The 12,571-nt window shown below is 40.2% G+C and overlaps 2 protein-coding genes across 3 annotated transcripts; both read right to left on the reverse strand.

Annotated features, from left to right (window-relative positions):
- Positions 1–341: 341 nt before the first annotated feature.
- On the reverse strand, positions 342–1,736 carry LOC144705440 (large ribosomal subunit protein eL32z). Of its 2 annotated transcripts, none has more exons than XM_078578108.1 (4): positions 1,606–1,736; positions 1,302–1,408; positions 751–932; positions 342–608 (listed from the first exon to the last, which is right to left on the reverse strand). In XM_078578108.1, the coding sequence occupies exons 2-4, from the start codon at positions 1,389–1,391 to the stop codon at positions 479–481; spliced, it is 402 nt and encodes a 133-aa protein (XP_078434234.1). In that variant the 5' UTR covers positions 1,392–1,408; positions 1,606–1,736; the 3' UTR covers positions 342–478. The 2 variants fall into 2 exon arrangements, with proteins under 2 accessions (XP_078434234.1, XP_078434235.1); XM_078578109.1 differs by having other exon boundaries at positions 1,302–1,404; positions 1,606–1,719.
- A 94-nt stretch (positions 1,737–1,830) lies between these two features.
- On the reverse strand, positions 1,831–9,020 carry MS2 (Jojoba acyl CoA reductase-related male sterility protein). Its single transcript, XM_078578106.1, has 9 exons — positions 8,527–9,020; positions 8,348–8,451; positions 8,049–8,248; positions 7,328–7,428; positions 6,946–7,141; positions 5,480–5,641; positions 5,326–5,407; positions 3,149–3,516; positions 1,831–2,093 (listed from the first exon to the last, which is right to left on the reverse strand). Exons 1-9 carry the CDS (start codon positions 8,834–8,836, stop codon positions 1,922–1,924), a joined length of 1,695 nt encoding a protein of 564 aa, XP_078434232.1. The 5' UTR covers positions 8,837–9,020; the 3' UTR covers positions 1,831–1,921.
- Between the last annotated feature and the right edge of the window lie 3,551 nt (positions 9,021–12,571).

The following is a 12,571-nucleotide window of genomic DNA, read 5'->3' on the forward strand; positions in this document are numbered from 1 at the left end:
AAATAACGCATTATAGACAGATCTCGAAGGGTATTACAGGAAGTTAATCATTTCTTCACTGGCCGTTAGTTATTTCACCTGGTTAAACTAGAGATGCATAGTTATGTTTATTCGTCCGACGAATCAAATCATCATAAGGGTTTTCTGCAGACTACGTAGATGAAATGAAACACAAACTCCTCGCGGGAAGAAATCACGCGCAATAGATAGATCATCATTTATCTTGTGTTAAAATAAACATAGATAATCAAGTCAATTGATTTAAGAGGACAATAATGCACCGCACTTTTCAGGGTTTTCTGCAGTCTCCATTGAGGAAGAGAACTACAAAAATTCCCAAAGGAGATAAATCACGCAAGATAGATAGATCTCGAACAAGTTTAGTTTCAGGAAGTTCATTAACAAAGGGAAGAAATAAAATATCAAAAGACGGAACGATGACCGTAAAATTCCTAAACAACAAAAACCCATGAAAAGCTCACTCGTCTTCCTGAGACCGCAGCCTGGCCAGCTTGTTGGTCACTACAATGTCGAGCTGAGCCGCCCTCTCAACGATTTCCTTGCGCTTCCTCGTCGACACGTCGTGTGCAATCTCAGCACAGTACGTCCTGCAATATAATTAAATATACAAGTAACCAATCCATAAACAAAAACTAGTAAAAATTGAAACTTTGATCCTTTGGGATAAGACCCATTAACAAAAACTAGTAAAAATTGAAACTTTGATCCTTTGGGTTGAATTAAGATCACCTGTTGTGCATCATCAAGACTTCCAACTCCTTGACGTTGTGCACAACGAATTTCTTGAATCGGTTGGGGAGATAGTGGCGGGTCTTCTTGTCTGAGCCGTAACCGATGTTGGGCATGAGCGTGCATCCCTTGAACTTTCTTCTGACCCTCGAGTCAATACCCTTTGGCCTGCGCCAGTTTTCCTACGCCGATGAAAAACGAAGAATAATCAGCGATTTCATCGGAAAATTAATCAGAAACTCGCAGATGTAGCGTGTTTCCCCAGGAAAAACGAAGAAATCACACATTTTCATTCATATTCTCGAATATATGGCAATATATTAACTATAAATTAATTGACCGTGGAAATGGAACGAATAGATTGTTCGCTGGGTAATGGGTTTCCAAATTCGCAATAAAATAGGAAAAGTAACAAATCGATGAGCGTATAGAAAAAATCGCATACTGAGGAAAACAAACAAGTAATCTCGGCATTGAAATATATCAAATCGCCCGCAGAGAAAAAACACTAGAAAATTAAAATGACACTAAAAGAGCATTAATCGCAGCACCTTCACAGAAATTTTACGGTCGCTCTGCGGCCTCTTGAACTTCTTGGTCCTCTTCTTCACGATCTTCTTGCTCAGCAGAGGCACGGCCATCTTCACTTACCTCCTGTCTACATGCAAAAGCCATGAAATGACAAACCCAATCAAACCAAGAGACAAATTTGAGCATCCCAAACACATCGCCGTGGAACAACACCTCGGAGAAAGAATCAAAACCCTCTTACATCAAAGTCCGAACATCGAATTGAGAAAATAACGAGAATAGAAGAGGATTAAACTTGCGAGAATACGAGGATATCGAACTTACAACGAGATCGGAGCTGCGCCGCTCCTCCAACTCTGAGGAAACCCTAATAGGAGTCGGGGACTTGAAAGAGAAAACTTCAAGGAGATTTATATAGGGTCCGGGCTAAGCCTTATCGGATACCCATGCGAATCCTATTGGGTCCTCAATATCCAATGGGCTATCCGTTAAACGAGTGAACCCACCTGGGCCTAAAACTCGGCCCATTATTTATTTGGCCCAATTAACTTTCATACATGGATAAAACTTCTAAAAGTGATTAAGATTACATGTCATTCAGCTTTTAATTTCTTATGGCAATAAGCCAGACATGTGCCCATCACCCCCCAATATTTCCTCCCCTGCCCTTCAACACGTGCCGCCGGAGCCCCGGAATATGGACGGCAGAGATGTAATCCTGCCACCCGATCGCTGTCACGTCGAATCCGAAGGCTCGTCTCTCCTCCTCGTTCATCTCCTCCGTCAACTTGGCCGTGTTTGTGTTATCAAACCTTTTCATCAGAGTAAATTTCACTAGTTAATGGTCAAAATTATAATTAGGGGACATATTTCAGAAGGTTTTCCTTTAATGTCTACATCAATATTCTTATCTTTGACAGGTCAACGATACCCAGTCAGCTTGAAATGAACAAGGGAAATGTACGTTTTACATACTATACAAAAAAAAAGTAGGAGAAAATAAAATAACACGGTTACGTTAATCTGACATAGATAAAACAGTCCAATGTAAAATAAGCGGGGAAATATCGATTTTCAGGATTATCTTAAATAATTTGACCTTCCAAGTCAGTGCAATGTCAATTTTCAATCGTCATCACGGTAATTTATACTTTCAGATATTTTTCTTAAAAGTCAGCTTATAAATTCACCTGTCACACTTTTACTCATCCATCTAAAATAAAATTCAAAAAGTCAAGATCCAAGTGTAGATTTTCAGGATTTTCTTTCTAGTCAAACGTGAAAGTCAGCTCTGGTTTGATGTCAATACTTGAAGGTAGGTGAAGTAATTCATGTTTTCAGATATTTTTCTCAAAAAAAAACTTGTATAGACAACTTTATTATTCAAAGTCACTGAAAACCTCACATTCGTAAACAAAGCTTTCCAAGATTATCAAGATTTTACTCGTGAGTTGGACATGAAAGTCGACTCGATAGTTAAATTTCTAGTATTCTACAGACAGTGAAGCAATGCACATCTTCAGATATTCCTCTCTAAATCAAACGGCCAAAATAAATTGTTCAGATACTTTAAATACTTCAGATATTACATTCAAAGTCAACTGTCTAAAGCAAAGTTTTCAAAACTCAACATTAGAAGTCAACTCGATAATTAAGTGGCTAAAGTCAAATGCAAGTGAATTGGTATATCTTTAAGAGATTTTCTCAAAAAGTAATATCTCAAAGTTAACTTCTACATAAAGTCAACGATATAAAAAAAAAATCAATGTATCGATTTCCCCAAAGAAACTTTTTAAAATAAACCGTAACATTATAAACTCAACGATCAAGAATAAATAGTAAAAAAAATAAATTAAAATTCTCTCACCTTCCTGCGTAGAAGGTGTAGGGCATGTAGATCTTGGACATCTGTTTGACCCGATGAGAGAGAAAATCGGGGAGAGGGGCGGAGGTCAGCGCCGTCATTTGACTTTTGTCAGCGGCGACGGCGGCCGCCAAATGGGAGGAAAAGTCAACGGGATCTTGGAAGAGTTGGATTCTGCTGACGTGGACTTGGCGGCCGGCGGAGTCAACGATGGGAGAGGCGGTGAAGTGGTCAAAGAGCGCCGCCGCCAGGTCGCGGAAGACGAGCGGGTTGACGGCGGAAGATGCCACGTGGAATTCGTGGGTCCCGCTTTTTCCCACGTGCTTCGCCATGGCGGCGAGAGTCGCGTTGACCACCATGTCCGCCGGCACCTGCTCACAGTGGAGAGAGGTTAGAGAGAGGGATGAGAGACGAGAGGGAGAGAGAGATGGAACGAGGAAGGGAGAGAGATGAGAGATGACAGGGAAAGAGAGAGAACGAGGAAGAGAGAGAAAGAGATGAGGGAGAGAGAGAGAGAGAGAACGAGGAAGAGAGAGAAAGAGATGAGGGAGAGAGAGAGAGAGAACGAGGAAGAGAGAGAAAGAGATGAGGGAGAGAGAGAGAGAGAGAACGAGGAAGAGAGAGAGAGATGAGAGATGAGAGGGAGAGAGAGATGAGAGACGAGAGGGAGAAAGAGATAGAACGAGGAAGAGAGAGAGATGAGAGATGAGAGGGGGAGAGAGAGATAGAACGAGAAAGAGAAAGAAAGAGATGAGAGGGAGAGAGAGATAGAACGAGGAAGAGAAAGAAAGAGATGAGAGGGAGAGAGAGATAGAACGAGGAAGAGAAAGAAAGAGATGAGAGGGAGAGAGAGATAGAACGAGGAAGAAAGAGAGAGATGAGAGGGAAAGAGAGATAGAACGAGGAAGAAAGAGAGAGATGAGAGGGAAAGAGAGATAGAACGAGGAAGAGAGAGAGATGAGAGATGAGACTGCGGGAGAGATAGAACGAGGAAGAGAGAGTGAGAGATGAGAGGGAGAAAGAGATAGAACGAGGAAGAGAGAGATGAGAGACGAGAGGGAGAGAGAGATGAGAGACGAGAGGGAGAGAGAGAGATGAGAGGGAGAGAGGAAGGAGAGACGAGAGGGAGAGAGATGAGAGAGAGAGAAAGGAAAAAGACGAGAGGGAAAGAGAGAAAGGAAGGAGAGAGAAAAGAAAAAGATGAGAGGGAAAGAGAGAAAGGAAGGAGAGGTGAGAGGGAGAGAGAAAGCAAAAAGACGAGAGGGAAAGAGAGAAAGGAAGGAGAGAGAAAAGAAAAAGATGAGAGGGAAAGAGAGAAAGGAAGGAGAGGTGAGAGGGAGAGAGAAAGCAAAAAGACGAGAGGGAAAGAGAGAAAGGAAGGAGAGATGTGGGGGAGAGAAAAGGAGACTGATAGAGAGAGAAAGGAGGGACAGATGAGAGAGAGAGGAGAGAAAAAGAGGGAGAATGAGAATAGGGGAGTGGAGGAAAGATGAGAGAGAGAGAGATGAGAGGGCGAGAAGGAGAGAGATGAGAGAGAGAGGTATAGAGAAGGGAGGGAGAGAGATGAGACGGACAGAGAGATGAGAGGGAGAGAGAGAAATGGAAGGGGAAGATAGATAGAGGGAAACGGGGAATATGTTTTAGAGAAATACAAAGTTAAGGAGATGTGTGTGTGAGAGATAGATAGATAGATAGATAGATAGAGACAGAGAGAGAGAGAGGAACAAAATGGGAAAGCATGAGATGGAGGCTGAAAAAAGAGAGATATTTAAGAGAAAACAATAGAGAGAAAGAGGGAAGAATAAAAATGGGGAAAGATGGAGACAGAACAGTACGAGACAGAGAGAGATATAGAGGAGAGAGAGAAAAGAGGACGAGACAGAAAAAAGAGAGTAATGAAGATAGAGGAAGATAGAGAGAGAGAGATAGAGAGAGATTGTAGAGAGAGATATAGAGGAGGGAGAGAAAAGAGGACGAGACAGAAAAAAGAGAATAATGAAGATAGAGGAAGATAGAGAGAGAGAGAGAGATAGAGAGAGATTGTAGAGAGAGAAAGGGGCGGAGACAGAACAGGAAGAGAAAAACAGAAAAGAGTGAAACATGACAGCATGTACAGAGAGGTAGAGAAAGAAAGGAGAGAGAATTTTAGTGATAGAAAGAGGAAGAGAATTAGGTCATACAACGTCAAGAACTCCTTCTGGGTCTGCCAAAAACCCAGTCAGCTGACCTTTGCCGTAGTAGAGAATGATAGGGTCCATCATCCTGATTAAACAACAAAAAACTTCATCCAAAAACTTCATCCAGAGAGAGAGATAGATGATGTATTTATCATACCTGTTCCCTTCCATCCATCCAGGGAATGGCTCTCTGTAAGTGCTCTCTATAACACTTGGACGCATGGTCACCACAGGGATGTCTCCTCTCATGCTATTCACCATCATCTCTCCCATGGCCTTGGTGAAGGTATAAGTGTCCTGCCAGCCATGCAACTTTGCCCTGTTGGGAAGTTTCTCAATTAGAACAAAACCCTAATCCAGCCTTGTAAAATACTAATAAAGGTTTCTAGTTCCGTAATTGACGAAGCTGAAAAACTTTCTCTCCCTTGCGAGACGTCCTGTCAGTGTGGGATGCCACTGGGAGCATGCCTTGCCACTGTGGGCGAGGTTACTGAGGCGAGTGCCTATGGGGGTTTAGGGTTTAGGGTTTAGGGTTTCGGCTCCCGCGCAGCAGCAGGAACGGAAACCCAAACAGATTAGAGCCCTCGCAAAGACAGGGGGCATCTGCAGCCCACAATCTGTTTGGGTTTACGTTGCGCCATCCGTCGCCCCAACATCTACACATTCTTGGCATGGCGGCGAGGTGCCAGCAAGACACGTTCTTGGTGGCGGCCCACATAGACGAGGTGTCTTGTCACCAGTCCTCAAGCGTGGGAATGCTACATCCGCTCTTCACGAGGAGTCTTGTCACACAGACGGGGAGTCTTGTCACCAGACGAGGCGGCTTGTCACCAGTCTGCAAGAGAGGCAATGCTACACGCTCTCTTGGCGGCGGCCCACACAGACGAGGCATCTTATCACCAGTCTGCAAGAGCGGCAATGCTACACATATAGTTCCGGATCGTCCCGGACGTGGACGAAGGACGGGACGGGACAAATTTCGTCCCGTCCTACATCTGATGTTAGCTCAGGGACGAAGGACGGGATGGTTTTTCGTGCACCGGCAAAAAAACCGTCCCGTCCAATACTCTCGGGACGGTTTTTCGTCCCGTCCAGTCCTCCCGGGACGAATTTTCGTCCTGAAATTTGTCCCAGACGAAAGTTACCCATTTTATATTTTTAATATATCAATATGGATCTTTTCAAGTTTTTAGGGAATTACTGAGGAGATAGAACGTAAATGGACATATCTACAATTATTTCTAACTTGGGTTCATTCTCACGCACGTAAAAATACATGGACTTTGATGCAAATTGTCGTTGCAAGGCCACGTGGCAACGTCTCGACGTAGGATGTGAATCTAGCGGTTTTCCGTTCAGATTCGTCTGTCCCTTATCCGAGACCTCCGGATCGGACGGTATTTTCGTCCCACGGGACGAAAACCATCCCGTCCGGTGGTCCCCAGGACGAATTTTAGTCCCAAAATTCGTCAGAATCCTCGGACGGGACGTTTTTTTTGTCATGTGGGACTAAAAAACCGTCCCGTCCGCGTCCCTGCAATATAGTTACACACGCTCTTGGCGGTGGTGGTGACCAACATTGCGCTGCAAGTGGGGCGTGTCTGAGTTTCTAATTTCTCTTACCTCTCTAAACCCAAAATCTTCATTTCCTGAGTGAAATCGTTGCCTTGTCTCAAATCTCTTAACTGAGCGGCAAGCTTCATCTCTTCTTCCACGTCAAGCTTCGCCGTCCAACTACCGCCGATCTCAGCGGCAATGGTGTCGCCCATGGCGAAGGGCTTCTCAAGAATCTTCCCTCGTCTCTGCCCATTAACGTAAGCTGAAAAAAAAACAAAAAAAATTGATTAAGGGACGGCCTGGAACGGACGGAAGAGGCCCTTCCGTTCTGTCATCCGTTTAAAGAAGATTGTATAGTAGATTAATGGAGATTGGAGAGGAGTTTGAGAAGGAACGGAACGGGAGCTGGGAAGAGATGGAAAGAGAAACGACCGTTTTGTTTACACACCTGTTGAGACTTGCACGAAGAGCTCGACTTTCTCGCACCTCCTTGCTAAACTCATCAGTCGGCCGGGACCTGCGGTGTTTATATCCAGGGCTACGTCATATCTGCATGGAGAATTATATCTAAGTTTATTAAAATCAAAGTAATGGTTGAAAGAAGTTAAAGATTCAATCAAATTTGAGTTTGATGGAAGAAATCTTGCGTAAGAGTCCAGTAGAAAAGGACTGACATTGATTTTTCTGGTAAAATGAAAAATTCTTTTCATAGTTAAAGACATGATTCTCGATTACGATAGAAGTCAGATGAGAGAATTGACCTCTCCGTGAAGATTTTGTTAGTGGTAAACCTCTCGATGATAAACAAATTAATATATGAAAATCTCAATCAGTTCTCATTTGGATATAGAAAATAGAATGTACGGGTAAAAAATACACGAACAGATATAGGTTAGATGAGAGATTTATGATTAAGTGAAGAACAAATTTGACCTCTAGTTGAAGGTGGTCTTAGTCGTAAACTTTTCAATGGTAAACAAATTAACAGACGAAAATTTCAATCAGTTTTCATTTGGATAAAGGAAATCGAATCGACAAGAGTAAGATGAAATATTTTTCGTGTCTCAACAGCAAAACGAATCGTGTGAAAAATGAAAAACTTTATATGATAAAAAACAAACGTACAAGTTAGATGAGAAATTTATGACGAAGTCGAGAAGAGATTATACCTCTCGTCGAAGGTGGTGTTAGCAGCCGAGTTGACGAAGATATCAACAGCGCCGACGATCTCATCGATCGTCTCCGGTGGAATTCCGAGTTCAGCCAATCTGACGTTTCCCCGAACAGGAATCAGCTTCTGCTCCACAAATTCTTGAAAATCTTCTCCATGTTCTTCTCGGAGGACTTTGAACAGCTCCGTGTCGATAATCTGATAGAAACCCAGTTGAAAAACACTCTCCTCCACTCTCCTTAAAGAGAGACATAGGAAACTCTAGAGAGAGAAAATATCATTTCCATGGATGGGTACCTCGGACTTTAGTCTGCCCACCGCAGCCTCCTCGTTCTTAGCCTGGATGAGCAAGTATATTTTCCCCACGTCGGGTGCAACTCGGAGGATCTTCTCAACGAGAACTAGAGAGAGAAATCAAGTGAGGAGAGAGAAAGAGGGAATATCGGTAGAGAGAGAAAGAGAGGGAACAGGGATACCTTTGCCGAGAAAGCCAGTGGCGCCGGTGATGAGAAGGCATTTGCCTTTGAGAGAGTCGACGATGCCAAGACCAGGGACGTTGGCTTCTCCCGCGATCATCTCTCTGTAAGATACTTCTTCTTCTTCAAGGTCTACGTTGTTTGTCAAGGGAGGTAGGATTTTTGTCTGAGTGGAGGAGAGAGAAGCCATTGTAGAGACGGTCGGTTTCGCTCTCATCATATCAGGAGAGACTCTACGACGCTGCCGAAAGCAAAAACTCCTCTTTTTTCCTAGACCCACTGAGCCTAAGTTGAGAATTAAGCTTCCCATCTTGAGAATTCACTCAAACAGAGCTCTCTCTCTCTCGCTATCTCTCTTCACTCTCTCTACCTTTACTTCTCTCTATCTCTCTTTCTAGCGGAGTTCTACGTTTGAGTCTTATTGGGTGAAAGGGAGACAGGGAGAGAAGAGTAGGGAGTGCTCTAGTTGGGAGTAGTTCTGTGTGAGGAGGACGGTGGGAAGCAGGTCTTATTAAGGTGAGAGAAGAGAAAGAAGAAGAGGAAGGAAAGGTCGTTGGGCCAAATTGTTTAAGGGTTTAGTTGGGGCGGCTCTCTTTCTCTCTCTTGTTCACGCTTTTTTGCCTTCTTTGAGGGGGAGTTCACCAGCCAAAAGAAAGAGTTAAAAAATATGTGGAACGTAATGCGTGAGATATTATTAATTGCTGAGTAGGGTGGTGAAGAAGAGTTTGCCCCTGCGTTATTCTTAACAATTTTGTCGAGAATTTAGAACCGTGTGGCCGCTGAAATTTGGAAATTAGATTTAATCTGTTATCTGGAAATGTTTCATCATCAGCTGAGTCGAAGTTTGTTCCTTAACAGCATTGATTTCGGATTCCTTAACATTCGGACATCATAAATCTTTTTTTTGTAGCTTATGAATATAAAAAAATTGCGCACCATTAGCCAGTTGAATACATTTTCTTTCTCTTTCAGAAAATCTCATTGTGAAATTCTATATTTTTCTATGAGATCATTTTCTCTACTTATATTTAGTATTATCTTGTGGTTTTCAATTGTTTTGGCAGCATTTAATGCATGAAAAACCGTCGTCAAACTCAAAATTCGCATCCAATGCATGTTCAAATCCAATTTAAATTACCATTTTCAGGGAATAAATGCATCCAAGACTCTTCTTCATTAAATAAATGATAACTTGTGATTTATGTGTGTTAATAAACATACTATATATTTTAAATGACATGGATAACACATCACACTAGTAAATACACATCAGACAGGTAGAAATCACATCCTACAATGTATTTTGCCTTTACTGATATCTTCAGTTATTACTTTATGCCCATATATTCATGTATTTAATATGTCACTTCCGACTTCAAATTTTGAGGTGAGATTCTTAGACTGTTTGAAACAATCATTTCAACATTTATTAACTTTTGTGATTTTGGAGCATGATCTACAGGGTTAGAGTTTGGATTTATCAACGAAGGATGTTGTCAAAAGAAAATAAAAAATGAATAAGCTAAATTGCCCCACCACATGGGCATCAAGCTGTCTCGTGCATATAAGAGGACCTACCAAGGAGTTAGGACCTAGTTAAAGGGGAATCAAGATTTACAAGTGAATGACAAAGTGAATATTAGTTAAATGATCAAGTACCAAACCAGAAAATTGGAGAAATATGACTATTTATTGGAAACAATATTTTAAGACTACTGACAAAAACATAATAAATTAAAATTTTAATCACAATAATTAAATGAAAATAGTTTAATTATAAACTAAATTCACAAAAGTCAAAAATTTCCATTGAGAGGTGGATTATTTAGTAGAACTAATTTCTGTATTATATTCAAGTAAGTTTTATTCATCCATTTTAAGACACATTAAAAATTACTTTAGTTGAACTCTATTGCCCCCAAAAAGGTTATGTGATTAAAGATAATGTTATGTCCATTTTATGAAGACCAATGTGACCTAAATACGAAATTCAACAAAATGAAGAGTCTAAACTGTACATTATTTTGTTAGCTCAAGGACCAAAAGCGATGAATTTATTAATAAATAAAGTATTTAATATTTAATATTTATGAACTAAATTAATCTAAATACATATTTTATAAGACTCTAGTCTGTACATCAATATTTTACAAACTCAAAAAGTATTCTACCACATCCACACAAAACACAAGGCACCAAATCTGAGGATAATGGCCACAAAATGATGTTAAGAAACATTTTTAGCCATACGACTATGTAGCAGAGGATAATTTTATGAACTTTATCTAAAATATTGAAACATCATGGAAAAGGTAACATCATTTTCTTATTATTTACATGATCAAGTAACATCACTTTCATATTTTAATATTAAATTTAATTATTAGTTACACCAGTTTGATACCACTTTGGGATTAAAACCAATAGTCGTACTAACAGACCTTCATGGAATATGAAATCTATTTTGTCCCTGATCAGTGAAAATATTCAATATGTGAGTTTAGTCACTCTTATCATTATGAATAAAGGATCATGAAATGTAATTTATCGATATTTCATAAACCATATGCGATAAGAGCAGATTGATGATGACACTGAATCATAACTTTCTATACTTTTATTTTCTTTCGTTTAAACTATCTATTATTTATTTTTGATACTCTTTATCCATCAAGTTTTTTTGAGTGATTATCAATCTCCACTAGCATTTACAAAATATGAGCATTTTGAGATACATGATATTTGCATTAAAATTATCCATCTATGCCTCTATTTATAATATGTAAATTAAATTATTTTCCTAACTCAATACAATAATCTAAAACATCCAGTATTTTAATATCTTAGCATATCATTGAAGAAATTAGTGTTTTTTCCTCCATGGTTTGATTTCTTCCCTTAAGATCACATTTACATTGTTTGATGGATTGTTAAGGGTAATAATGTCTGGTTCTAAGGTTGTGATTGAGATGAAATATTGATGACTCATGCAGTGCAAGAAGTAATGGAATCGTAACTGTTCTTTCCACATATTTGATAGAATCATCTATGCATGGATCAGATCCTTGATTTCTCAATTCCTAGAGGAAGGCGGGTTGGTTTGTTCATGTTTTTAGCCACTAGAAGTATCCACACAATCCCCGATACATTGAAGCTCCTCCTTAATCTTGATGATCCCTGGTATCACTCCACCATCATCATTATCCCATCCTTATCACATCAAGAGTGTAAAGGAGTTAAGAAGATAAGGAAGAAAAAAGGTGGGGCACCTGAAATATTATGGCTTGGGCGAATTTAGTTCATAGCCTTCTCTTATTTATAAAATGTATATTTTTTATAACAGGGACCATCAAGATATGTATATTATTATATATATTAATCATGAATCTATTTAAGCTTTTTGAGAAATTGAGTTTCTATCATGTTGTAGATGATACAAAGGAGTATAATAACTCTCTCCTGGAACCTTGCTCTCATTTGTTACCATGTACATATTGTCCATCATCTTCTTGAAGCTCCTACGAGAACTTAGGGTATGGTCAACTTTCCAACCCTAATCGATCATCCTAGTTAGTACTGATACATTGAATATTTATCAGAGAACTATTCTCTGATATTCCACTCCTTTGGTTAAGGACTTAATTGTAAGATATTCCTTGATGACGAGTCTTCTTATGCCAAGGCCAGAAGATTCAATCTTGAACATTCAATCATCTTCATAAACTTCTTGCTGCACTAGAGAAAATACAATTTGAAATTCCATGATTAGGAACTTTTGGATCATAGTCAAAGCACAACTAGTCATCCACAATATATATTGGGTGTCTCAGGTCTAAGGACTACTTATAGAAGCAGGGAGAGGGGAGAAAGAGTGGGCGGGAAGAAATAAATAGAGGGGGATAATGAGAGAGAGAAAAGGATAAAGACAAGAGAGAAGATACTGAGAGAGAGACAAGGAAGACAGAGAGGAGATACTAAGAGAGAGAGAAACGAAGAGAAAGATAGGCATAAATATCACGAAAGATAGAGATAGATATACACACTT

This window comes from Wolffia australiana, chromosome 7 (assembly GCF_029677425.1).
Source record: "Wolffia australiana isolate 7733 chromosome 7, ASM2967742v1".
Classification (NCBI taxonomy): domain Eukaryota; kingdom Viridiplantae; phylum Streptophyta; class Magnoliopsida; order Alismatales; family Araceae; genus Wolffia; species Wolffia australiana.

What these genes read in the sequence shown, in the direction of transcription:
- LOC144705440 (XM_078578108.1), bottom strand. Translation starts at nt 1,391, where the DNA reads ATGGCCGTGCCTCTGCTGAGCAAGAAGATCGTGAAGAAGAGGACCAAG. An exon ending in ACCGTAAAATTTCTGTGAAG is followed by an intron (nt 933 to 1,301) that starts GTGCTGCGATTA and finishes TCATCGGCGTAG; the next exon opens with GAAAACTGGCGCAGGCCAAA. An exon ending in GTCTTGATGATGCACAACAG is followed by an intron (nt 609 to 750) that starts GTGATCTTAATT and finishes ATTATATTGCAG; the next exon opens with GACGTACTGTGCTGAGATTG.
- MS2 (XM_078578106.1), bottom strand. Translation starts at nt 8,836, where the DNA reads ATGGGAAGCTTAATTCTCAACTTAGGCTCAGTGGGTCTAGGAAAAAAG. An exon ending in AACACCACCTTCGACGAGAG is followed by an intron (nt 7,429 to 8,048) that starts GTATAATCTCTT and finishes TTCTCCATGCAG; the next exon opens with ATATGACGTAGCCCTGGATA. An exon ending in CTTCGTGCAAGTCTCAACAG is followed by an intron (nt 7,142 to 7,327) that starts GTGTGTAAACAA and finishes TTTTTTTTTCAG; the next exon opens with CTTACGTTAATGGGCAGAGA.